This window comes from Aspergillus eucalypticola, assembly GCF_003184535.1.
Source record: "Aspergillus eucalypticola CBS 122712 chromosome Unknown BO83scaffold_8, whole genome shotgun sequence".
In the NCBI taxonomy this organism is placed as follows: domain Eukaryota; kingdom Fungi; phylum Ascomycota; class Eurotiomycetes; order Eurotiales; family Aspergillaceae; genus Aspergillus; species Aspergillus eucalypticola.
This window is the reverse complement of record NW_020290282.1, coordinates 745286-768296: the sequence shown is the minus strand read 5'-3', so window position 1 is coordinate 768296 and position 23011 is coordinate 745286. Positions and strand designations below refer to the sequence as shown.

Sequence of the window (23011 nt, the reverse complement as noted above, 5' to 3'; positions counted from 1 at the left end):
CCTTTTGTGTCTGCGGTTCTTTTTTATCAATCGCTTGGCAATTGCCTCAGGACAGAGCCAGCCAAGTACAATTCCTCTGTCCCTTGCATTTTCAGCTCTCCTTCCCCTCTTTTCACTGAGTGAGCTGCGATTGACTGGAATCGTTTCATTTCTGCCTTTTCAGCATCACATCATGGCAGTCTTAGTTCAGGTAAGTTCTCTTAGTATCCAGATTTAGTAGATAAAGTCGGTCCTCCGATCCGTGCACATGCTCAGAGCTCTCCCCGCTTTTTTTTCTTCCTCAACGCTTGACTCAATGCTTGCAGCATCCACCCAACTAACCAGGCATGCAATCTTTTCTAGGGCTGATCACTACCATCTTGATCGTATATTTCCGGTTTCTCCCACCGTGACACCACTGGCCACTCAGCTCTGTCTGTGCGGGGTGCCCAGCTGCATTGCTTGAGCGATCCTTATCAGCCACTTTATACCCTCCGTTTCCTTACCATTTTTCTCGCTTTTAGAGGAACGACCGTCTTGCTCACCGTTGTAAGTCCCAAGCCGTGGCGTCAACGGTGTCTCCCCGGATCTCGCACTAACACTATTTATTTCCGCAGGAGTTCCTAGCAAATACTCCAGCATGTCCCTGATGGAAGCGCCATCCCAGGCCCACGAGCCGGGAAAGGACCTGAGCGCAGAGGATATCCAAGAGCGATCATTGAGCAGTCATGACGGCGACGCAGAACCGAACAACGAGCCCGATGTTGAGGATATCGAGCGCATCTACAGGTCCGTCTCATCTCCTTCCTAGGTGCGGTCACACCTAACCTTGAATAGAAAATTGGACCTCCGTATCATCCCCGCATTCTGGGTCCTCTACTTCCTTTGCGCAGCAGTGCGCTCCAATGTCAGTCTTGCGCAAACCATGAATACCGACGCTGGTCACGATCTCGGCTCCGTCCTCAACGCTACTCCACACCAAATTTCTACGGGTCTGGCGCTGTTCTACGTGTGCTATGTCGTATTCGACCTGCCGTCCAACCTCATAATGACCCGACTGAGCCCGCACGTGTGGATGAGTCGCATCGTCATCAGCGTCGGCGTCATCGGCAGTTGCATGACCGCCATGAAAGCCGCTTGGAGTCTATAGTTCGTCCCCGGGCCTTTGTGTCACCTTTTATGTCTGCGCAACAGCAACTAACAACCCCAGCCTCCTCCGTCTCCTTCTAGGAATCGTCATCGCGGGCATGTGGCCCGGCATGACCTACTACCTGACACTCTTCTACCCCCCATCGCGCACCGGCAAGCGCATCGGCCAATACTACACCGCAGCGCAAGTCTCCGCCGCAGTCGTCGGTCTGGTCTCAGCCGGATTCCAAGAAATGGACGGCGATCGCGGCTTGGTCGGCTTCCAATGGATGTTCCTCGTCTACGGCGTGATCACAATCGCCGTCGGCATCATTCTCCTCTGGTGGCTACCAGACCGACCCCTCGCCCCAGGCGTCGAACCCCCACACCGCAAATACCTCTGGTGGTTCCCACGCAGTCCTCCAGCTCTCACAGGCCGAGACGCCGAAATCCACTACCAAGATCTCAAGCGCGTATACCACCGCGCGCAATGGACCTGGATGGACCTCGCCCGCGTATTCATGGACTGGCGCCTCTGGCCCCTCCTGATCATGTACTTCGGCGTCGTGGGCGTAGGCATCGGTGTCCAAAGTTACGCGACGGTAATCATCGAAGCAATCAACCCCTCCCTCAGCGGAATCGACCTGAGTCTTCTCTCCGCTCCAATCTGGATCGTACGTCCCTCCCCATCATCCCCTCCCCTCATCAACCAAACCGACCCACTAACCCCCCTGAAAATCCACAGATGGACCTCATAGCCATCGTCCTCGTAACCCCCTTCTCAGACCGCTTCCACCGGCACCGCGCCCTCTTCTTCTCCATCCCAGTCCTGCTTCAAATCCTCGGCCTCCTCCTAACGACCTACGCCGGAACCGACACCAACTCCTGGCCGCGCTACGGCGGCCTCCTAATCGTCGGCTTCGGACTGGGCCCCACCGTACCCATCACCATGACCTGGACCGCGGAGGTATTCCAAGGCCGCCACGGCGAGGTAGGCGTGGCCACTGCGTCGGCGGTAGTCTCCGGATGGGGTAATCTGGGGAGTATATTGACTACGTATGCGCTGTATTCCGGGTGGAAGAGCGATTACGAGGCGCCGGGCAGGGCCAAGTATCGGAAGAGTAATCTGGTCATGGTGGGGATTTTGTGTGCGAGCATTTTGGCGGCGGTGTTGATGCAGGTTCTTGTCAGGGTGATTGATGGGAAGAAGGGTGGGGAGCAGGAGCAGGATAAGATTGTGGATGGGGCGGCGAGACGGGAGGCGAGGCAGAGGGGGTTGGATGGGTTGGGGAAGGGGATGTTTAGGTTTTGGAAGAAGGCGCGGTGAGGAGATGGGGATTGTATGGGGTTTGTGTGCGTGAAGGGTGGGGTCTGGTTGGGGTATCCATCTCTCTTTGATGAGAGCGGTCTATATCTATAGTATACACGATTATGATCACTACACATATGTACTTAATGCCAGTCAAAAAGTTGTTCCTGTTTTATATGCCAGCAGCGATACCGCGAGTCGTCTAGATGAGGGAGATATCTCATGTCCAGCCCGTCGGGCAATGATTGTATTCACACACTATGTTACTGTGGTAAGTCGGCTATTAATCTATTCTCTGATCCTTCCGGTGCATGCCTGAAGCACGTTCCACCAGTTTATTTTCAAGTGACTGTCGGTTCCTCCGAAGTCCTCTATGCTTAACGTAACACATAACCCAAGTAATGAAAGAAAACGAAATGCAAAACCAGCAGAGGGTAAGGAACGCAAGGCGAGCTCTGGCGGAGAGTAAATGAAGAGTCCCGAACTACCAGCTGAAGAATGAAAAAGAAATTCTATGTCTGCTCCCGAGAGTGCCAGGCTGCGCTATTGTCCACCTCCCTGTCGACGCCGGAGGGTATACGAGCGCTAATATGAAGTGTATTCACATTTTTAAACGGTATGTAACGCATTTAGTTGCCACCCATAAGCTGAAGAAACAGTCAGTTATCTGCGTGATCATATTTCAAAATTCAGAACTTACAGTCTCAACAATAATACCAGTGATCTGGTAGGGGCAGGCGTTACTGGCGGGACGACGGTCCTCGAAGTAACCCTTGCCATCCTTGGCGACCTGGCGGGGAATACGGATGGAGCCACCACGGTCGGCAACACCATAGCTGAACTTGTCGATGTTACCGGTCTCGTGGCGACCAGTGAGACGCTCCTCGTTACCCTCACCATAGACGGCAATGTGCTCAACATGGCGGGCTTCGAGCTTCTTCATGGCGGCCTCAATGACCTTCATACCACCCTCAGCACGCATCGAAGCGGAAGAGACGTTGGTGTGGAGACCGGCTCCGTTCCAGTCACCCTTAATGGGCTTGGGGTCGAAGGAGATCTTGACACCAAACTCTTCAGCGACACGGTGGAGGAGGAAACGGGACATCCACAGGTGGTCACCCACTGCAGATACAGTTAGTATTGATACACTCAAGTTAGCGACTGGTATGGGTCAACTCACTCTCAATGCCGTCGCAAGGACCGACCTGGTACTCCCACTGAGAAGGCATGACCTCAGCGTTGATACCGGAGATCTTGATACCGGCGTACAAGCAAGCACGGTAGTGAGCCTCGACGATGTCACGGCAGTAGACCTTGCCGGTACCAACACCACAGTAGTAAGGACCCTGGGCACCGGGGAAACCACCACGGGGCCATCCGTAAGGCCAGCCATCAGTGCCGAGGAGGGTGTATTCTTGCTCCAGACCAAACCACCATTCTTCCTTGGCGTGAATCTCCATCAGACGGTTGGCCTCGTGACGGTGGTTGTACTTGTTGGGGGTTCCATCGGAGTCCCAGGTCTCACAGAGAACGAGGATGTTGTCACCACGGCGGAAGGGGTCGGGGAAGATAGCGACGGGGCGCAGGTAGACATCGGAGTTGTCACCGGGGGCCTGACCCGTTGATGAACCGTCAAAGTTCCATTCGGGAAGCTCATCGACCGATGTGACAGGCTTGGAGAGAGTCTAAAGCACAATCATGGGTTAGCCCGAGACGCGCTATGTCACGTGCGACGGGTGGGTGCAGCCGGCGCGTGCAGGATCGAGTCACCGTGCGCAGGGCTTATCGGTGTTCGAGGGAGCCATGATAACGACGGGTCCCTCGTCTCAATCCAGGACAACGCCCGGCTCCACACGCGTGCAGTGAATAAAGGAAGTCGAGGGGATAAAGAAAAGTGCATACCTTGGTCTTGCTACGGCAGCCACCGACGGCGTCAATCCAGATGTACTCAGCCTGGACGGTACCCCGCTGGTCGAGGGACATGTACTTCATGAGCTGTTTCCAGCCAGTCAGTATGCATTTTCCTCAGAACCGCAAAGCGGCTGAAGAAAGATTATGCAAGGTATTAATGAGAAGATGAACGCACATTCTCCGTGTTGGAGATGACGGTTGCTTCACCGGAAGACTGTAGCGAAAGTGTGAGTCAGCGAGTAGTTCTCAATGAAATTTTGGCAGGCAAGCAAAGCAACAGAAGCAAAAGAAACAGATTGAGAGACTGGAAGTGGAAGGACATACCATTGTGAAGTGTGTGTGTGTGATGTAAAATTAAGAAAGGTTTCTTTTTGTGATTATTGAGCTTGCTAACGCAAAGCCTGTTCAAAGACGATTGACTTTGAATTTGTGATCAAGTCCAATGACGATAAACGCGAGACAATCCAAAAGATTGGTCAAGAGCAAAGTTGATAGCGAGAGAGGGGAAGGACCCAGAGATATAAGAGAGAGAAGCTTGGAATAAAAGATGGCGGAGAGAGGAGTGAGGAGGAATGGAGATTGTAAGTCAGCGGTTCAGTGGGTGGGGAGGGATATCCTTTAAATTTAAGAGAATCAGGAAGGCGGGCTTTTGCTGGGGAGGGGGGCAAAAAAGTCCCAGACAAAAATGGACCTGGAAATTCACAAAAATAACTCTGAAAATTACCGTCACAGCTTCGGGCTGCGTTTCGGTTGCTGGGCATCCGCTTTCGTATTACACTTTTCTTTCCCACCGCGTCCGTTTCGCCGGATACACCGATCGCATTCAATATGCGAGGAGTTGTGTTTTCTGGCGATCCTTGAGGTCGCATTTGCTGCTTTTTTTCGCATTTGCTTCATTGGACATCACTGCTTCATGTGGTGATTTACTTAAGATTCTATGAATCAACTTTTGTTGCTCAACTGATGAGTGAAATGTAACTTTACCCATCATTCAAGTCAGATTCACTGACACCAGATGAATGCGGCAAGGCTGCAGGTTAGACCAGGGTTTGTTACGCCACTATTTCCATCGCCCATCCATTGTAAGGACTAGACCCAACACTGGCTTTTTCGATATCAAGTCTACGTACGCCGGTCATTTTCCCAGCGTGGGCATGTCCGCGGCTTGCTAAAATTCACGCAAGACTTGCTAATGGAAAACTGATTCATCACTAACGGTGAAAATGGCAGGATATTGCATTAGCCATGAAAAAATGGGATTGTCCATGTCGGGTAATGGGAGCACCTTGTCCACCGATATGCCTATGAGGGCCCAGAAAGAAACAATATTACCCAAACGGGTAAAATTGATGCAACAGCTGGGAAAAGTTCCCCCATCTTTCTTTTTTTCTTTCGTCTACCAAGACAACCTTCTGTGGAAGGCCACTACTGCAGTCGGATAATTTCTTAGAAAATCCAAGTCGTATTCCAGACTATCTGAACCTTGATAGGCAGCACTCTCCTCCATTGGGATTCATCCATGACTGAGAGTATTAATCACAGCAATCTCATTCGAACCCGCAAAGCGGTTGCCCCCTTCCTTCCCCAGATAATCTTCCCACCCCACGCGACGGTGATCTGAAAACAGAAGCGACCACTCCTGTTTGAGTTCCCACCGTGCACCTGCCAGCTATCAGGGCAGGATTAAAATTAAGGAATAAGAAAATAACAGCCACTTATCTCGTACTTTTCTACTATCAACTCTATGCACACCGCATCTCGAACGATCATGTCTGCTGACCTTGTCCTCCCCCCCTCCAATACAAAAAGTAATCATGATATTGTCTGATCCCTCACTTTTTCCCTCTCTGGCCTTTCGTTACCCAGAGATAGCGACAGCAATTAGTTGCTAAGAGATATTATCAACCAGTGGTCGGTTCCGATGCATATCAGCTGCAGGACCCGAATAGCTCGAACGTTGCCTGCGCCTAATCGCATTGACATGGGATCCTATTGGTAGGTGTGACATGATGGCTGCAATGATAGGAAAGACATATCGAGGTACCGGTGTCTATCTTTTCCGTCTTATCTTTGTTGCAATTTGGGGGTAAATTGAAGCGGATGGCAGTAGTGCATTGCCTGACTACCACTACTACTACTATCGTGAAGCTGCGTTGAGTGTCTACTTGTTGTGACCAGATATCACGGATGAATTACCGGGGCGCCTGATAGGAAACAAATCACGACATTCCGTGTAAGCGCCAATACACAATTTGTTCCATTCACGATACGCAAATCCTGTACCTGCGGTTATCTAAATTGGGAGGATTTCCCTTATCAGTGGCTGCCCCTCAAAACCCCGCCATGAGTCGCGTGGGTGGATCATGGCGCGCCTGCCGACTGATTTTTTTTCACTTATCGGCCTTTTCATTTCCTTTTAATCGCGCATGGACAATACACTTTGGGTCGACGCTTTGCCCTTTCCGCACAGCACTCTCAAAAAAGGCATCACGATCGAACTATTGTCCCTTATCCAGGCTACCGGCCCGGTGGAATATCCCGTTCCCATTTCACCCCCCGTCAACTCATATCAGTTGTCCAAAGGATGCTTGTACATTGCGCATACGAAGTCTGACAGCTTACCACCATGAAATACAGTTACACACAAGCGGGTAAACCCAAGAAAGGCCATGTCCCGGATGCCTTGCCTCGCAACGCAAGTCGACTGGCTGATTTGCCGGGAGTGGGGCGTGGCAAAACATACCTTGAAGGGAGAATGGCAAGAGAGCCGCCCGCCAACCCCGAGACCGGCCACTGTTTCCATGTTAACTGGAGTTATAATTAGGTTTTGTGACTAATATCATGTGAGTACGGTGTGTTACTCGTGGGCGCACCGCCTCTTCTGCCGAGCCTGGAGGGAAAAACGGTTCCAGAAGGGAAAAAGTCAAATGAACGGCGGATGAATGGATTGGGGGGAGGGGGAAAAGGGAAGAAGGGAAAAATGAGGTTACTCCTGAGTTAGAGCATCCTTGTTCAACCCCAGGATTTCCCATCCGCATGCTCTGTGGTGACCCATTCGTCTGTTAGTGTCCGATCGTGGGTTTGGTCATTCCCTTTCTCCGCGAGTCTTTGTCTGCCGGGGGTGGGTGGAAGGGGTGCTGCAGCAAATGACAGAGAGGCCAAGTCGGGAGTTTCAGGAATCCGCGAGGGAGAGAGTGGCTGCGTCTCCGATCAGCCCTGTGGACGTCATGGCTGGCCTCCACACGGTGATGCTAACATGAGGTCTCAGATGTCATTGTTAGAGAACTGGGCAGGATAGCCTGAAATCCACCTAGGAGGCATCAGGTTCAGTGTCTTAAACCGTGCGCCATAAAAGCGTCATCTTCCTTCAACACATCCTCCCGGTTACCGTGCGAACCTGGAAGCCGGGCTGTGTGCCGCGCCCCAGAATAGAACGGGAGCAAGAATAGCAGGAACTGAGCCATCACAGACTGTGGCACTGCACAATGACTAGCCGAGATGGGTCTAGTGCCCTCCAGCCGACGACACAGTACACAATCCAAGTAACCACTATTATCATCACCCTACTTGACTCGTAACTGATCGTGATCCGAGTTTCACATTCATCTTGATACAGTAGCCCGATCCCCCCTGATTGAAAATGATACACAAAATAGAAAAAAAATGCAACCGCATATACACGGACGGTAATGCCGAGTACGAGTGGACCAACTTACCACCACCGGACTGACCAACAGCTGCAGCACCTGGTGAAAAACTAGCAGACCAAGGATGGGTTCGGGCGTCACAACAGTGGACTGGCGGACCACGATGCAAGCCTCTCAGCATATCAAAAATCAATATATCCCTCACCGGCCAAGCAGAAAAAGAATTCAAAGCCCCCATTTCCGAATTAACCCCTCAATGAAACGGACGATAAAACTAATCAGAACATGGTTCTGTCTGTAGATCACGCCCTTTCAGTTCGCGATGCTTATCGTGGCCTTCTCATTGGTTGGTTGTGGGTGGTCATGACAAACGACGCTGACTGGTTTCGGGCCGACCAGAGCGATTAGGTGAGATGCGATTTACATTTGTGTAACTGGGAGATACAAAGTTGTTTGCTTCTTTGCGCTATACTTGAATGGTATTGATATTAACTTACTAGACTACTATATCGCTGAGCTTTCTTATCGTGATATTGTTTAGTAGTACGGAGTACTATATACCTTCATCAAGCACCCACATCTTCACCACTACAGAGACTCTTTACTACTATACATACAACATTCCAACCTACCATTCCTTTCCCTACAGAAGATGACAGTAGTAATATCCATTATTCACAATCATGATTCCTCGGAACATATCCCTGAATCGCCATATGAAGTAAATGCAACATGCACATGCAACACCCCCAGAGTTCCGAGAAATCCAACCATATACAATCCGAAGCCGATCAATTGACACGTTCGAATGCCATCCCATCTCGCAGACCATTACATTCCTCTCAAGATCATGATCATCACCACCATCCAATCCTCATACTACAAATCACTCACTCATCGACTACCAGTTTCGTATACTTACATACCTACACCACCACCACCACCACAATGACCCAACCCAAACCGGCACCAACAATACAATAGCCTAACCCATCTGCACGACATATCCAATATCACTTCAATAATGACATGTCTAATCGACATGCCTAGTAGTTCACAGCAACAAACCCAGGTACTCCGTAGGATCTCGACACTTTTGCTGCAGAATATAAACCTTAATCCCATTGCAGATGATGAAGCACTATGGAGATGGTAGGTAGATGTCTGACACATAGCAAAACGATCTTCAACAAGGTAGTATCAATGACTCAAGCCCGGGGATTCCGATTAGTTAGTTTGTAGTTAGTTAGTCCAGTCCTCAAGAGACAGACAGGGCCAGGGCCAGCATCAGCACCAGCCACAGCAGCGATCTCGGCCGCGGAGTAGTAGTAGCTTTGTTGCATTGCAGGTATGTATGTATGTATGTATGTATGTATCATGCGGTGCCTGAATATGGGGTAGCTGAAGTGTTAAACTCAGCTAGCTAGCTGAGGCTAGGATTTCCATACCGGATTTTACTTAGTATACTTACATACTCAGGTGAAGTAACCGTGAGAGAACTAAACCATATAACCGTGAAACAGAAACAAAAACAAAGAAGCTTACGTACGTACGTACATACATAACATACATACATACATGTAATAATAATTCAATATCAACAGAAAATAAAAAGAGAGAAAATAGGAAAAGAATTGAATGAAAGATAATACCTCAACAAAGTGTAAAATTCAAATCAAAAAGCCTAAGCTAAGCTAAGTACCTGACACTTACCCCCAAATTCCCCATAGTTAGGCATCCAGTTTTAGCCAGTCAGGGAGAGTAATTCGCGCAGTTGATCAAAGGGGGGGTGCCGCCAGGATAAAATTTTTTTATTTTAGTGCATAATACTAGTAATGTCCGAGCTTCAACTTCATTCCTCTTTTTCTTGATTTCATCATTTTAGGGGAAAGAAGAAACTAAAGAAAGGAAGACACACACGGGATGGAAATGAATGCAAAGTGCATAGTTACATACATACATAATGATCTAGACAACATCTAAATTTTCAATTGTATCTTCTTTGCAATGTTTCAATTCAATTTCCGAGTATGAAGGAAGAGAGGGTTTTATTTCCGCATATTTACATACGTACAGTACAATAGACTAGTAGGGGAATTCTCAAGCACATGTACCTAGTAGCAGTGTAAACCCTCCTTGCATGTTGTTGGGGTTGAGCTTTGAAATTTAATCCCTCATACTCTATTTTTGTTTTTCGCTTGAAAAAGAGTGAAAATGTGGCGGTCGGTTGGTTCAATTGGCTTGTGACTCAGTTGATCGGTTTCAGAGGGATCGGATGGTGATCCATTTCTATCTATACCGCCTCTACTTTGTACTATTATTATTATTGTTGGGCATTTGCCGCTATTGGTTACCAGTAGCTACTAATAGGTATAAACCTGCTATAAGTCATTGTGGATTCTTATAATTATAGACTTGCGAGTTACAACAAATCCATTGGTTAAACTAGTTAACTACTTCGTATGGAAATGCTAGGACAGTTGTCATCAAGGCTGGTCTAGATTCCCGAGGCTCCTCTTTTTTGTGTTTGCCCCTGCAGATGGGCCGATGGACAGACACCCACGTAAGTTAACCCTCGCTCTGGAACTTTGACGGTCAGGTGCTTTTTCTATTTGCTTTTCGGTCTGGCATACTGTACATTTCATTCGCTTTCTGTCTTGCTAGTATTATTTTTCGGTGGGCCGGTTGTGATTGTTGTGATTGTTGTGATTGTTGTGATTGTTGTGATTGTTGTGATTGTTTGTTCGATTTGACCGGCATTCCACCGTTAGTCATGTCAAGTTGCCTCGGATCTAGTTCCACACCCACAGGGTCACCATGGTCAAACACATGGTCCCTTCCCAGTAGTTGTACAGGACTGCATCACATTAAGCTTAGATTCCCTTTCACATGCTCCAGTCCATATCAGGTGGTTTAGAATCGGGTGGTACAGAGTTGGTTTTGTTTGGCTTCAACTGGTGTATGACAGCCTCTAGCACCCATCCCACGCAGATACTGCACAGACCGTGATTCAGGAAAAATGGGCCGAGTCTGCTTCCAGAACATCGGTCGAATCTTCGGCAAGTCCCCACGTCTGAATTAGTGCGACTCCTGGTCGAGGATATCCCAGCTTGCGTCACCGCTTAGACCGATGGATGAGAAGATCGATCGCTCTCCACTTCCGACGCAGTGGACGATGCGTATTCCTCCCCCTCACTGTCTTGGACTCCGCGGCAAGTTTCAGCGGCCCTTTCGCTGCCGCGCCCATCGTAAAATCCATTCCACCAAGATCCCAATGTCCTGTGATATTTCCAGCACATTTGCGATTTTGCTTTGCAGCTCGAGAGTCTTTCTCTCTGGGGTGTCCTCCATGCTGTCTGTGGTGGTGTTATTGTCATCTAGTAGACCCGTCATGTCCACAACTGATATCCGGCCATTCAGTCCAACTTCCAGACTAATGGACACCTTCGTTAATGCTGCCTCCACGTTGGCGGATTCCGACGCTTCGTCTGGCTGATCCACCGCGAAAAGTAGCATGATTACCGGTGCCTGTCCTAGTTGCGTCCGCAACGTTACGTCTACCTTGACATCATCAACAGTAGAATTGAGACCAGAGTTTCCGTTTCCCACCCCCACAGGACCTTTACCCTTAGCACTAGGCGAAGTTGCTAGTTTCTCGAAGCCTCCCAGCAATGCATCAAGCCTCTTCTGGTTCGGGTCGGCATTGCTCAAGATGATGACATCTTTCTTCGAATTTCCATCGGTAAACCTGGGTGGACTGAATGAGATATTCGAAGAATCAGCGGGCGTGGCGGGTTTATCCTCATCGGGCTTGTACGAGGAGCTGAAAACGCTGCGGATAAGGTTGGCCAAAAAGGCGTACTGACGAAGGATCTAGAAGAATCTGTCAGTAGTCTCGACACACACATCTGAGTCACCGAATCATACCGGGATAATGTCTGCGAGTTGCCGGGGATGTGCAAATGGGATCTCCCTCAATGTTCGGCCAGCAACAGACTCAAACGGCTGAAAAGTATAACTGTGATGCTTCGTACACGGCTTGCCCGTACTGTCAACCGATTGCACTGACATTCTACGTCTCCTCCGCTCAAGCTGAGAGGCCTCCTCGGGCCCCAAACCCATAGCACCTGCTGCCGACAGAGGCGACCAGCCCGGGGCCAGGAGTCCATCGTAGGTGACCATCTTGAATTCTTGCGGCAATTGCATTCCAAGATGCCGGTAAATATCAGATGCTGCCAGAATCGGTAGATCCAAGGCCGGCTCCAACTTCGCCACGAATCGACGATTAGGAGCAGAAGAACCCAGCATGTTCGAGTCAAGTGCCATGGCGTCAGGGTGACCTTGATTGTTGGTCAACGTCGCCGGCGGATCAACCCAATTGACAACTGCAGCTTCGGACCCATGCGCCTCACTCGACGACGGCCCATTGTCATTGTTATTGACTCCCGTCAACACCTCAGACCCAACCCAGTCCTTCGACACACGGAGAGATGGGTAACCCTCTTCGCACTCCACCACGATACTCCATTTCCCCTCCAAACTGCTCGGCTCATCATCCGATGGCTGCCCATTCGTCGCATCAACCACCATCGCATCAGATGACGTCCTCTGCTTCTCCTTCACATCCAGAACCCGTGCTTGCTGCACCCAGTAATCCAAACCGAGTCCAATGCGACTCCCCTTGTGCATACACGGCTGGCCAACCCAGCCACTGCACAGATGGTCGTACACCCCCGCAAACTTGCGATGTTTCCACTCCGCCTCCCACACGCGCTTCAAGCTCTCGTAAAGACCCTCAATGGCCTCGAAACAATTAACCTCCTGACTAAGCCGATCATGTTTGGCAAGCCACTGTAGATTCTCATGGAACCCACGCAACGACTTCCAAGCACCCCGGTCTCCTTCCTCCGGCGACTGTATCAAATCGCGCTTAAGCACCGCCGTAGCCTCGTCACGCTGCTCCCCATCTTGCGCATCAGGCGTCGCATACTTCAGACTAACATCCTTCACCACATTATACCCCCGGTGGAAGTCAATCTCCAGATCAACAAAGTTCCCCGCAATGCTGAGACTGTCTTCCTGCCAGATCGACTCGAACCCTTCGAGATCACTCAGTCGCTCAATACCCTCCCTGCACACGCCCCGCCCCGAGACTCGGGCTCGTAGGAGCTGAACCACGTCGTCTATATGTCTTCTGCGCTCCTCCTCGCTGTCGCGAGCACCCCCGAGCTTCAGTCCCGGCATGCCCAAGGCCTGGATATCATTCTCGTTCATGCCTGCACCGACAAGACCATCGTGTCCGGCGGGGGACGGACTGATCCCGCTATAGCCACCAAGCGCGAGGAGAGCCGACGGGGAACTGAAGGTAACGGGGTCCTCCGCTCCGGTAGTCGCGGCGAGAGGGGTAGAATATTGATGCAATGAAAAGGGGGGTTGGTTGTGTCCATGACCGGAAGCTGAAGGCGTCCTCGTTGACGGCGATTTGTGGGAAATAGGACGGGCCATATGAGCACCAGACGGACGAGGCGACGAGGTCAGATGTGTCGGAGTCGCTCCTGGGTTTGGCTTCGATGAGGGAGTCGCCATGGTGGTGTTTATTGAAGTGAGATCTATCCACCTCGAATAGGAAATTTACAAAGTGTATGAAGTAGCAAACAAAGGCTGGGTATCATGCAGAAAAATAGAGAGATAATGGAGAAGAAATCAAGCAGCCGATGAAATCATGGATGCTGCATATGTCGGACGACAGCAAAAACACACGACTTGAGCGGGGCAAACCGAAAGAGAGAATGATTGCGCAAGCGCCACTGTCTATTTAAGAAAGTATAGTAGATGAACCTCCATAACAAACGCAATCAAGAACCACAACCCAGGGAGCTAAATCGCAATGGAGGGGGGAAAGCCGAACAGATGGTCGTGCCTAGTACCGACCATCAACTGGTCGCGGCCGCAAACGCGCAGTCACATGAGTTTGCGCTGTTTGTCTGCGCAGCGTCATAGTTTCTCCAGGTCTTCGGATATTCTACCCAGCGTTTATTTACTTGAAAGTTCAATTGAGCTCCATTCTTTATATCAGCACTTGGTTCAAAATGTTTGGCATTCGCTCATTCGTCCGCCAGACGCCTAGGTGGACGCAGCTCCGTGCTGTGTCGACGCTCGAGGGCCATTCTCATATTGTAAGTACATTTCATTCCAAGAGCTAGCTAAATCGCAGCAATCTACAAACCAACCCTACTAACCTCCCTCCCCAGTACGTATTCCCCAAAAACGGCACCAACATCCTCTCTCTCCTACCCTCCGAACCCACCAACCCGGATCTCGCCCTCGGCGTGACCTCCAAGCTCCCCCCAACACCCGATTCCTTCAAAGAGAACCCGAAATTCCTCAACATCCTGCAAGAAGTGATCGCGGAGCATGGATACAAAGATCCAGAAGCTGTTTCACAGGCCCAGGTGATGGTCTCAACAGCAGGCGCTAACCTAATGTCTGGGGGAGTGCTGATGGGTGGCGCACGGTCGAGGAGACGGCGCGGCGAAGTCGGTGACTCCAGTGGCGGAGCTAGTGGTCAAGGGGGTGCTGGTTCGGCGGGGAGGGGAGGCTGGATTCATTTGTCGGATGGTAGACGGCCGCCGGAGTATGGGAGGATTGCTTGGTATGTTGTTTTTTTCCTGTTCGTACCTGCGGAGTTGGGTGTGGGCTGACGAGGCGGGATGGATAGGCCTGAGGATATCTTTGGGAGTCTGGAGGTGGATGCTGACGGGAAGTTTGTGGGAGGGAATGGTAATTATCAGGCGAGTGGTATGTTGCGTGATTGATTGATTTGATTGTAGGTCGTTGGGTTGGGTGATGGTGTGGCTGACTTGGGCAGGAACTTATCGCATCGTGACTCGTGATGGAATGTAGGTTCCCTCTATTGCTGATATGACTGCGTGAAATGTGCTAACTGGAGTTTAGTTTCGGTCTGAGCCCATTTCTACGGGAGAAGTTGGTCCAGAGACTACGCCAGCAAGAGTCTCAATAGGCTACTTGGTTAGGAGCCTTGTACAATAGTTCATGTTTGTATTATTTAATGGGCTTTGTGGGATAGTATCTCCATTCATACTGCTGGCAGTTGAATCAAGTTGGATCATGCCTCAATTACAGATAATTAGCTCCCGGGTCCTGCCCGGAGCTTAGATTCTGGGTATCTCCATCTTTCATGCAAATTCCACGCCTCACTTCCCAAAAAAGTTCGTAATCCGCTGAGTCCCTGCAGGAGGCTGCTTCTGCGGGCTCTTCTTCAACGGCTTATTGTGCGTGGCACTGCGCATCTTCTTCCCTGCCGGCGTCGCAGGCTTGGACGGTGAGGTCTTCTCCGGGCTCTTCTTCGGCGATGTATCTACACTCGGCTCCGTTTTCTGCAACTTAGTATCCTCCGTCTCGACATCCGGAGAATGTTCCCTCTTGATTCCGGTAACCGGCTTGGGGGCATTATCCTCACTCCATTCCGCATCTTTCGTGGGTCTCTCATCCTTCACTCCTTCTTCCACCTTCACCGCGGCACCCTTCTTCGCATTGGCAAAGAAGTTCGCAATATTGCTCTTATTCTCCTTACTACTGACCGGAACTATAAAGTCCGGCGAATCATTCCCTACCTTCCCCACCTCCTTCGCCACAGGATAACATTCCAGCTCGCCCTCATACGGCTTGAGGATCGACTGCAGCTCCTTCGACCACTCCGTCCTGGAGGGGTCCAGCCAAATCTTCATCTCCTCGCTATTCGGATCCAGAATCACGGGCATCCGATCATGCAGGAACTTCAAGTAGGGATTGGACGAAGTCGTAATGATCGTATATGTGTAGAGATATTCATCGGAATCTGTATCTCAATTAGCTCCGACACCCCAACATTCCCTCAGACATATGAAAATATATTATCTCACCCTCATACTTAACACTGTCCCACAACCCCGCAAAATACATCAAATCCCCATCCTTCCTCTTGACAAAATGCGGAACTTTCTCTTTCCCTCCCGGTCCCTTCTTCAGCCACTCATAGAATCCCTGACACACCACTACGCACCGCTTCCTCCGCTTCATGGACGTCCACAGGCCCCGGTCCTCGATTAGTGAGTCATCTCGGCAATTGATCGTACGCATAAGACTTCCGTAGTCGGGGTTGCGTTTCGTCCAGAACGGGATGAGACCCCAGCGCATGCTGTGGAGCTTGTATTTGGTGGCTTTGCTGTTCTTTTGTTTTTCTTCTCCTGCATCTTCCTCCTCCTCAACTTCGTCTACTGCTGCTACTGCTGCTTCAGTCACCTCTTCGTCGACGTCAGGTTGACTAGCTGGCTCATCATCATCATGATGAGAAGACGGGTACATATGCGTTTCGGCAAGATAAACAGCGCCAGTATTCCCCGGTGCGAAGTTGTAGGTTTCGCGAACGTCTTCGTCGGGAGGGGCGTCGTCGACTTGAAGGCCTTGGTCTTGGAGACGGCGGCGGATGAAGTTCATACGCTATTTGTTCATCTGTTAGTTACGTGTGGCTAGTGGTGATGGTGATATATAGTACCACCGGAAAAGTATACAGGGCGGAGGATGAGGTACGTACCACGCCTAAAGCGTATCGTCCACACATGGTGAGATGATTGAATTATCAATGAGGTGAAAATGGAAGCGCTGGAGTAATGAAAGGGTAAGCTGAAGTGGAATGCGACTGAAGAGAGAGAGAGAAGAAAGGAAGACTAGGTTGCGACGTCATGCGGCAGGGCGGAGAGGGAAGAAGCTAAACTACGATCGATCGGCGGGAATCTCTAACTGTAACCTAATCAAGTTGTGAAGGGGGTCTGGAACTTCCCGCTGTTCGTGCACTGCTTAGCGGACTCTTCTCATATTTGTCTTGCTTCAATCTCACTTACTTCTTAGCTTAGAGTATCTATAATTTAATTATATCTTAGTGGTACATCTTAAGCGGCTAACTGAGCGACTTGGAATGTTCAATGCCGCATTGCGGTGCTTTTACTATATCCGGAAATTGTTAGCTAGCAGTATATACTTTTCAAGTAGATTCTATGATGGAAAATCCCTAGTATCATTGCGCTGGTAGCATACAGTATGGGATACTCAAGATGAGTATAAACAATAGACGCAGGATGTGATCTAAGTTGTCCTGGAGTACTATACACAATAGTTCGATAGTAGTACTTCATTATAACAAAGAAGAGGAGTTGAAGGATAAAGGCGAAGCTCCCAGGCCTCTATAAATGTAGATATAGAATTCCCAAAAAAAAGATATTAGGATAAATAGAAGGAAGTTTGGAGACTGAACGGTGATGCACGCAATAACGTATATAATGTCATCGCTCCTGGAGATACCCGCTAGCTTAGTTTACTATTGCAAAGGACGTATATGAAGTGAGTAGTAGCAAATAACCATAATCGTGTGAATGCGGACAACATATCATTTATTGAGATATAGCTACATAGCACTGACAGAATCAATGCCATAGCCTGGTGTCATGCAAGGTACGAGATCTTAGCCATGTAGATCAATCTCAGGGCTGGACCCGAGAAGAGCCTCAAATGGAGGTTGAATCTGGGGATAAGGTAGATAGGATGGAGCATTCCATCGACCGATGGATCGAATCCAGAACAGCGACATGATTATGACCCCGCAAGAATATTGAGATGTTACTACGAATCGATAGATCCTTCTACGGTATACCATCATCAAATTCCCCATCGGAGTTACCAAAGATAGTATAGTAAATAGTAAGGTATGTCTACCAGGTCTCTCCTCCGGTGATAGGGTGTAACTTTTTAACAGTCTTTTAAATGGTATTAGAACAATTTTGCATGTCATCCCTTTCACAAGATTCCAGACAGTTCGGATTTTTATGAAACGAAAAATCTCGAAGTAAAAGCTAGACATGTTCAAGGTGAAAACCCAGGAGAGAAGCGAAGAGAGAAGAACTCCCCTCCCTCCGAGGTGCTTTCATTGCTTCATGGCTCATACATCCCAACCAATGCCTGCCCTTTTTGAGTGTGTGTGTGTGTTTGGAAAAGGGAAAAATAAAAAACAGATATCTTTGTTATTTGATTTCTCTCCTCCGCTAAAATCTCAACACCGTCCCTTGGATTACTTGATGGGTATCAATCTATGCCCTCGACATGACACCCCAAGCGCGGATCTTGTGGTCGGTGTAACCAGCGAACAGAGTCTGGCCGTCAGCGCTCCAGGCCAAGCTGACACACTCGGGGTCGCGGCTCTTCTTGCCCTTCTCGACGTACTCGGGCTTGAGCTCGTCAACCTTGCTCTTCTTCTCGAGGTCGAAGATGGTGATGCTGCTGGCAGTGGCAGCGCAGAGCCAGTAACGGTTGGGGGAGAAGACGAGGGCGTGGATCTCGTCACCGGCGTGGAGGGAGTAGAGGTGCTTGGACTCGTTAAGATCCCAGAGCATGGTGGTGCCGTCCTTGCCACCGGAGGCGCAGAGGGATCCATCGGGGGAGATGGTGACGGCGTTGATGTAGCCGGTGTGACCGATGTGGTCGGTCTGGAGACGGCAGGAAGCGAGCTCCCAAACCTAGTTGTTTTTGCATGTTAGCTTTGATCCCACAGATACATCCTCTTCAGATTGAAGTTCTCAGTGGAAAAGCAATAAGAACAATAACAACATAAACAAACTATGTTTGTCGAGTGTCCATCAGGGCATGGGTGAATGTTTGTCTCATGGCCATAAGGCTCTGAAGTAGCAAATACGTTTATGCAAAAACATCTTCTGGACTTGTCGAAATTGCGGATAATGGAAAACTTGGATGTGCGGGAGTCGACTCAAACGTACCTTGACGAGCTTGTCCCAACCAGCGGAGACGATGACGGGGTTCTGGGGGTTGGGGCTGAAGCGAACGCAGGAAACCCACTCGGTGTGGCCCTTGTCGGTGATGGTGAACTTGCAGTCACCAAGGGTGTTCCAGAGCTTGATGGAGCGGTCGCGGGAAGCGGAGACAATCTGGCGGTTGTCGGCGGAGAAAGAAACGGAGAGAACGTCGTTGGTGTGGCCGACGAAAGTCCGGGTGGTCTCACCAGTGGAGAGCTCCCACAGGCGGAGGGACTTGTCCCAGGAGGAGGACAGAGCGTAGGCACCGTCGGAGGAGATCACCTATATAATCCCCATGAACGGTTAGCCAAAAGTTTTCTTCCCTTGATGCTTTTCCCAGTCCGGCCTTCTCGTAGGTCTCGATCGGGCTTCGTCCTTCGTTGTGGGGATGATTCTTCTTTCTTGTCTGGACTGGGACATGGTGGGGACGGAGTGATTCGGAGGGCATACACAGTCAGAGACGATGTGAGAGTGACCCTCAAGGCTGCGCTTGGGGTAACCGTAGGCCTGCTCGTCGCGGGTCAGGTTCCAGATGATCAGGGTCTTGTCGCGACTGCCAGAGAGCAGCATGTTGGGGCTATAATCGAGGAAGAAAAACATAAAAGTCAGAACCCAGTTTTGTCCATTTGATATATGAATATTCATGTTTCAACCAATGCGATCATTTTCTTTTCTCGCAACAATGCATCCATATACCACTTGTTCGGTAGCACATGCACACCTTGTTCGATTTTCGCAACAAAACGCATTTGTTTCATGTGTTCATTTCGGTGGTAGTGTAGTGTTGCCTTACTTCTCCAGAGAGGTAGCCAGGCAGGTAACCCAGCCATTGTGACCCTCAAGGGTACCGCGAAGGACGAGCTGCTCAGCCATGTTGGGAGTCTGGGAGGAGAGAGGGATGAACGCGGGCGGAGCAATTGTCGTTGACTCTAGGCTGGAGATAAAAATCACAGCATTGAGGATGGAGTGGCAGACACTCAGCGTGCCCGCCTGAGCCCTAACTAGCGCGCCCAGCCCTTCTCGCCGTTGTGCGGTACCGCCAACCCTAACTCGTATAAGCGAGTCACGTGAATCCTCACCGCCTGCCTCGGCTGCTGACCGCCTATGGCCATCTATATCATAGATATCAAGTTGAAGTGTGAATGAACCCTCTTTATCGAACGGCAATGCTTTTATAACCCTCCCAATATATCCCTGTAAAGCCATCCCGGTGTATAATCTGTACAATCTCGCCCAACATATAATACAAGCCAACTATACAATCTCGCGTCACTTACACACACACACCACCATGCCTATGGCAGCAGACTAGCAAGCTCAGTTGTTGAACACCTGCACATTGGGCATACGTCCCAGTCCAGGTCCACCAGTCTTCTTGGTCTTCGCAGCATGGAAGCCCGTGGCACTGTTATCCCGAACATGTTGACGCAGGAGTCTCAGCACATTGGAGTCGGCCCATCGTGACGGAACGGGCCGGTATGCAGCCTTGAAGGCACCAACCGTCTGCGCCCACTCGCCGCTCTTGGCTCCAGTACGCTTCCACGTCTCCGTAGGAGTATCCTGAGCGCCTGCATCAGTGGAAACAGCAGCCTCAGTCCCCTCAGCCGGAGGGTCCTGGGTGGCCCAGTAGTAAATATCCCAGTCATTCTCATCCAAGAACCGGTCATACTCCTGCAACTGCTCCTTGTTCATATCGGCCAGATAAACATCGGCGAACGTAGACAACAGGAGATCAGACTCGAGGATTCCGCGCTTGCGGCTCTGATCTATACAATCCCCGGATTTGCATCAGCTACTCATTCCACACAGAAAGACTCAGAGGGGAAGTGGACTGGGGATCACGAACACAACAACCGAGCCCTCATAGTAGTAACATCCTCGCCCTCCCGGCGCAGCGGCTCAACTTTGAAGGTAATGCCCTCCATCTCTCCAACACCAAGTTCAGGCTTCTGAGCCCCCGTCTCCTGGCGCCCTCCGGTGAAATGCTCGACTCTTCCGGGGTACGGATCCGCCGGCCGGTAATTGGGGTCGACCGAGTTCAACATCTCCGGGGGAGCCGGCTTCTCACCGACCCTGGGGAAGTCCTTGGTCATGGTGGAGGTCGTGTTAGGCACATGAGGGTTAGGGGGCTTGTTTGTCTGGTTCTTGCGATGCTCGGGGGCCGTGGATGGTGCGCGATCATTGTTGTTCACGCTGTTTTGACGAACAACCGAGCTGCCGAAGGAGCGCCGGGCAAAAGTTGTCGTAAGAGAGATTGACGAGGTTGATGGCCGCATGAAGCGGTTGATGAGTCTGGGTGCAGACATTATGATGTCGCTATGGTGATTGGCACTGACCTATAGTGGAAATGAATAGGATATTGGAGGATTGGTCGTGATATCCTGGGGGGGGTCGACGATAAAGTAAGAACCGAAGCCGAAGAATGACGGGGTTGACATCATCCGGAGAAACCTCGTTTGCATTGTTTGCAGGGCTGTTCACCAACCGTCTCCGGCGCATTTCCAACGGCGGTTGGTTTGCCCCCCTTGCTTCGCTGATGTTGCTATGACTGCAGGATGTCAGAGTCTGTGGGCTGCAATTGGCTCTCAAAGAGTGAAGTCTTATTGACTAGCATGGAATCCAGCCTGGAGTTACACAGTATCGCGTTGGCTGTCTTATTGCTAGCGGCTTCATGGTGACATACTACAGCACCTAGCGACGGTCTTTCGACTTTGGGTAGAGGTCTTCTTTCTATGTGGTTAAAAATGGCTAGAAATCTGATAATAATACCGATCACCAGCACCAATATACATGCACAGTTGTCATACTCATCAGATAATCAATCAGTGTACCGTGAAGCAAATCCCGGAGCTACATAGGGCCAGGATGATAATGAAATGCATTGAAAAAAAAGATAGTCCATATTTTGTCATGACAAGAGAGAAAGCATCAACCTGGAACCTTCTCTTTCTCACGATTCTAGATTTAAACCCACATAGTCTAGATAAGGTGCTTGGATCTACAAATCCAAACCAGTTAGCCACACCACCCATATACCAGACTAGGGGAAGCGTCATAGAGAGGAAAAGAACGTACCTGAAGTAAGCCCTCAGATACACAACCTGCCAAGCACCCAATCCAACCAGCATACCCATAGTACCGAATGCGAACCACTTCACACGCTCATTCGTGCTCTCGTTGGTGTCACGCAGCTTTTGCTCACGAGCGCGCAGGTACTCCATCTCGCTGACAATCTCGGCCACCATCTCCTCGATACGGCGGAGGTCGGTCTCGACAGGCTTGAGCTTCTCCTGGACCTGAATGCTAGACCAGTCACGGGCATCGGCACCGATGTCGACGTCGAGCTCGATGGACTTGTAGGGGTTGGCAACGGCGTCTGGTAGGTTGTCTGGTTAGCACCACATATACACACCACACAGCAAGAATATCCCTAGTATATCACAGAGACAAAATAACCAAGGTGTATAGACATACGACGAGTGGTGAGCTGGTTGTCAAAGCAAACATCGAAGGCAGTATCAGCGGGAGAAGTGAAGGCCTGGCGAGTCTCTCCGGCAATATCCTTAGGACGACCGTGGTCATTGCCCAGCGCATCCTTGATCTATTTCAGAAAGCAAAATAGTTAGCCAAGTATATCTTTTCTTTCTCAAGCGACACAATTTCAAGGTGGAATAGGACATCGGGAGACAACAAAACAGCTGGCCCGACCAGCGTGCCTCCCGCAATCACCACAGACAACAATGGGGTGAGTTCCCACATACATGCATGTTAACAACCTGACCATCACCCTTGTTTCCGCTCACAATGGCCGTGACGACCACAAGCTGGTCCTTGAAGACGAAGTTGCGTATACATCGCTCGTTCTTCCCGCTCACGGCAGAGAGGTCGAACTTCAGGGCGGAGGTGAGTTGAACGAACAAGAGGAAGAGAAGACCGAGGAAAGACCTCATTGTGAGACGGGTGGCCGCCATTGTCAATGGCAGTTGTGGCAGTGGCCGGGGGGAAGGAGACTATAATTGACAACGAGGCTCGGAAGCTGCTGTGCTGCTGCTATTGATGCCACGCCGCGCTCTGGAGCCCAGGGGATCCCGATCGTTCGGTGGAACGTTTCTCCGGATATCGGCCCACACGCCGGATCTATACAAACTACACACAGTAGATTGTCTTCGGACACCTAC

At 50.2% G+C, this 23011-nt stretch overlaps 10 protein-coding genes across 10 annotated transcripts; 2 read left to right on the top strand and 8 right to left on the bottom strand.

Moving 5' to 3' along the window:
* Positions 1–619: 619 nt before the first annotated feature.
* Positions 620–2434, top strand: BO83DRAFT_309985 (putative MFS transporter; the record flags this gene model as incomplete). The annotated part of the gene is made up of 4 exons (XM_025527417.1): positions 620–768; positions 817–1128; positions 1190–1781; positions 1853–2434. 4 exons carry the CDS (start codon positions 620–622, stop codon positions 2432–2434), a joined length of 1635 nt encoding a protein of 544 aa, XP_025389759.1.
* A 611-nt stretch (positions 2435–3045) lies between these two features.
* Positions 3046–7130, bottom strand: glnA (glutamate--ammonia ligase; the record flags this gene model as incomplete). Its single annotated transcript, XM_025535222.1, has 6 exons — positions 3046–3063; positions 3117–3538; positions 3597–4101; positions 4319–4411; positions 4503–4541; positions 7071–7130. 6 exons carry the CDS (start codon positions 7128–7130, stop codon positions 3046–3048), a joined length of 1137 nt encoding a protein of 378 aa, XP_025389758.1.
* Positions 7131–10392: 3262 nt separating this feature from the next.
* On the bottom strand, positions 10393–10974 carry BO83DRAFT_377243 (uncharacterized protein). Its single transcript, XM_025530936.1, has one exon. The coding sequence runs from the start codon at positions 10747–10749 to the stop codon at positions 10570–10572; it is 180 nt and encodes a 59-aa protein (XP_025389757.1). The 5' UTR covers positions 10750–10974; the 3' UTR covers positions 10393–10569.
* On the bottom strand, positions 10972–13710 carry BO83DRAFT_238799 (RNA polymerase II mediator complex middle subunit MED1). Its single transcript, XM_025526953.1, has 2 exons — positions 11902–13710; positions 10972–11847 (listed from the first exon to the last, which is right to left on the bottom strand). Exons 1-2 carry the CDS (start codon positions 13558–13560, stop codon positions 11194–11196), a joined length of 2313 nt encoding a protein of 770 aa, XP_025389756.1. The 5' UTR covers positions 13561–13710; the 3' UTR covers positions 10972–11193.
* A 299-nt stretch (positions 13711–14009) lies between these two features.
* Positions 14010–15126, top strand: BO83DRAFT_377241 (uncharacterized protein). Its single transcript, XM_025530935.1, has 5 exons — positions 14010–14150; positions 14226–14626; positions 14693–14772; positions 14843–14873; positions 14929–15126. The coding sequence occupies exons 1-5, from the start codon at positions 14064–14066 to the stop codon at positions 14993–14995; spliced, it is 666 nt and encodes a 221-aa protein (XP_025389755.1). The 5' UTR covers positions 14010–14063; the 3' UTR covers positions 14996–15126.
* Positions 15047–16719, bottom strand: BO83DRAFT_377240 (DUF159 domain protein). The gene is made up of 3 exons (XM_025530934.1): positions 16568–16719; positions 15897–16473; positions 15047–15832 (listed from the first exon to the last, which is right to left on the bottom strand). The coding sequence occupies exons 1-3, from the start codon at positions 16592–16594 to the stop codon at positions 15189–15191; spliced, it is 1248 nt and encodes a 415-aa protein (XP_025389754.1). The 5' UTR covers positions 16595–16719; the 3' UTR covers positions 15047–15188.
* Positions 16720–17338: 619 nt separating this feature from the next.
* On the bottom strand, positions 17339–18071 carry BO83DRAFT_238771 (uncharacterized protein). The gene has a single exon (XM_025526952.1). The coding sequence runs from the start codon at positions 17885–17887 to the stop codon at positions 17492–17494; it is 396 nt and encodes a 131-aa protein (XP_025389753.1). The 5' UTR covers positions 17888–18071; the 3' UTR covers positions 17339–17491.
* cpcB (40S ribosomal protein RACK1) lies at positions 17738–19797 on the bottom strand. Its single transcript, XM_025530933.1, has 4 exons — positions 19627–19797; positions 19284–19410; positions 18798–19115; positions 17738–18539 (listed from the first exon to the last, which is right to left on the bottom strand). The coding sequence occupies exons 1-4, from the start codon at positions 19704–19706 to the stop codon at positions 18114–18116; spliced, it is 951 nt and encodes a 316-aa protein (XP_025389752.1). The 5' UTR covers positions 19707–19797; the 3' UTR covers positions 17738–18113.
* A 191-nt stretch (positions 19798–19988) lies between these two features.
* BO83DRAFT_377236 (succinate dehydrogenase assembly factor 2) lies at positions 19989–21218 on the bottom strand. The gene is made up of 2 exons (XM_025530932.1): positions 20680–21218; positions 19989–20599 (listed from the first exon to the last, which is right to left on the bottom strand). Exons 1-2 carry the CDS (start codon positions 21137–21139, stop codon positions 20151–20153), a joined length of 909 nt encoding a protein of 302 aa, XP_025389751.1. The 5' UTR covers positions 21140–21218; the 3' UTR covers positions 19989–20150.
* Positions 21219–21549: 331 nt separating this feature from the next.
* BO83DRAFT_377235 (emp24/gp25L/p24 family protein) lies at positions 21550–22827 on the bottom strand. The gene is made up of 4 exons (XM_025530931.1): positions 22595–22827; positions 22308–22434; positions 21909–22209; positions 21550–21831 (listed from the first exon to the last, which is right to left on the bottom strand). The coding sequence occupies exons 1-4, from the start codon at positions 22781–22783 to the stop codon at positions 21813–21815; spliced, it is 636 nt and encodes a 211-aa protein (XP_025389750.1). The 5' UTR covers positions 22784–22827; the 3' UTR covers positions 21550–21812.
* Positions 22828–23011: the final 184 nt, after the last annotated feature.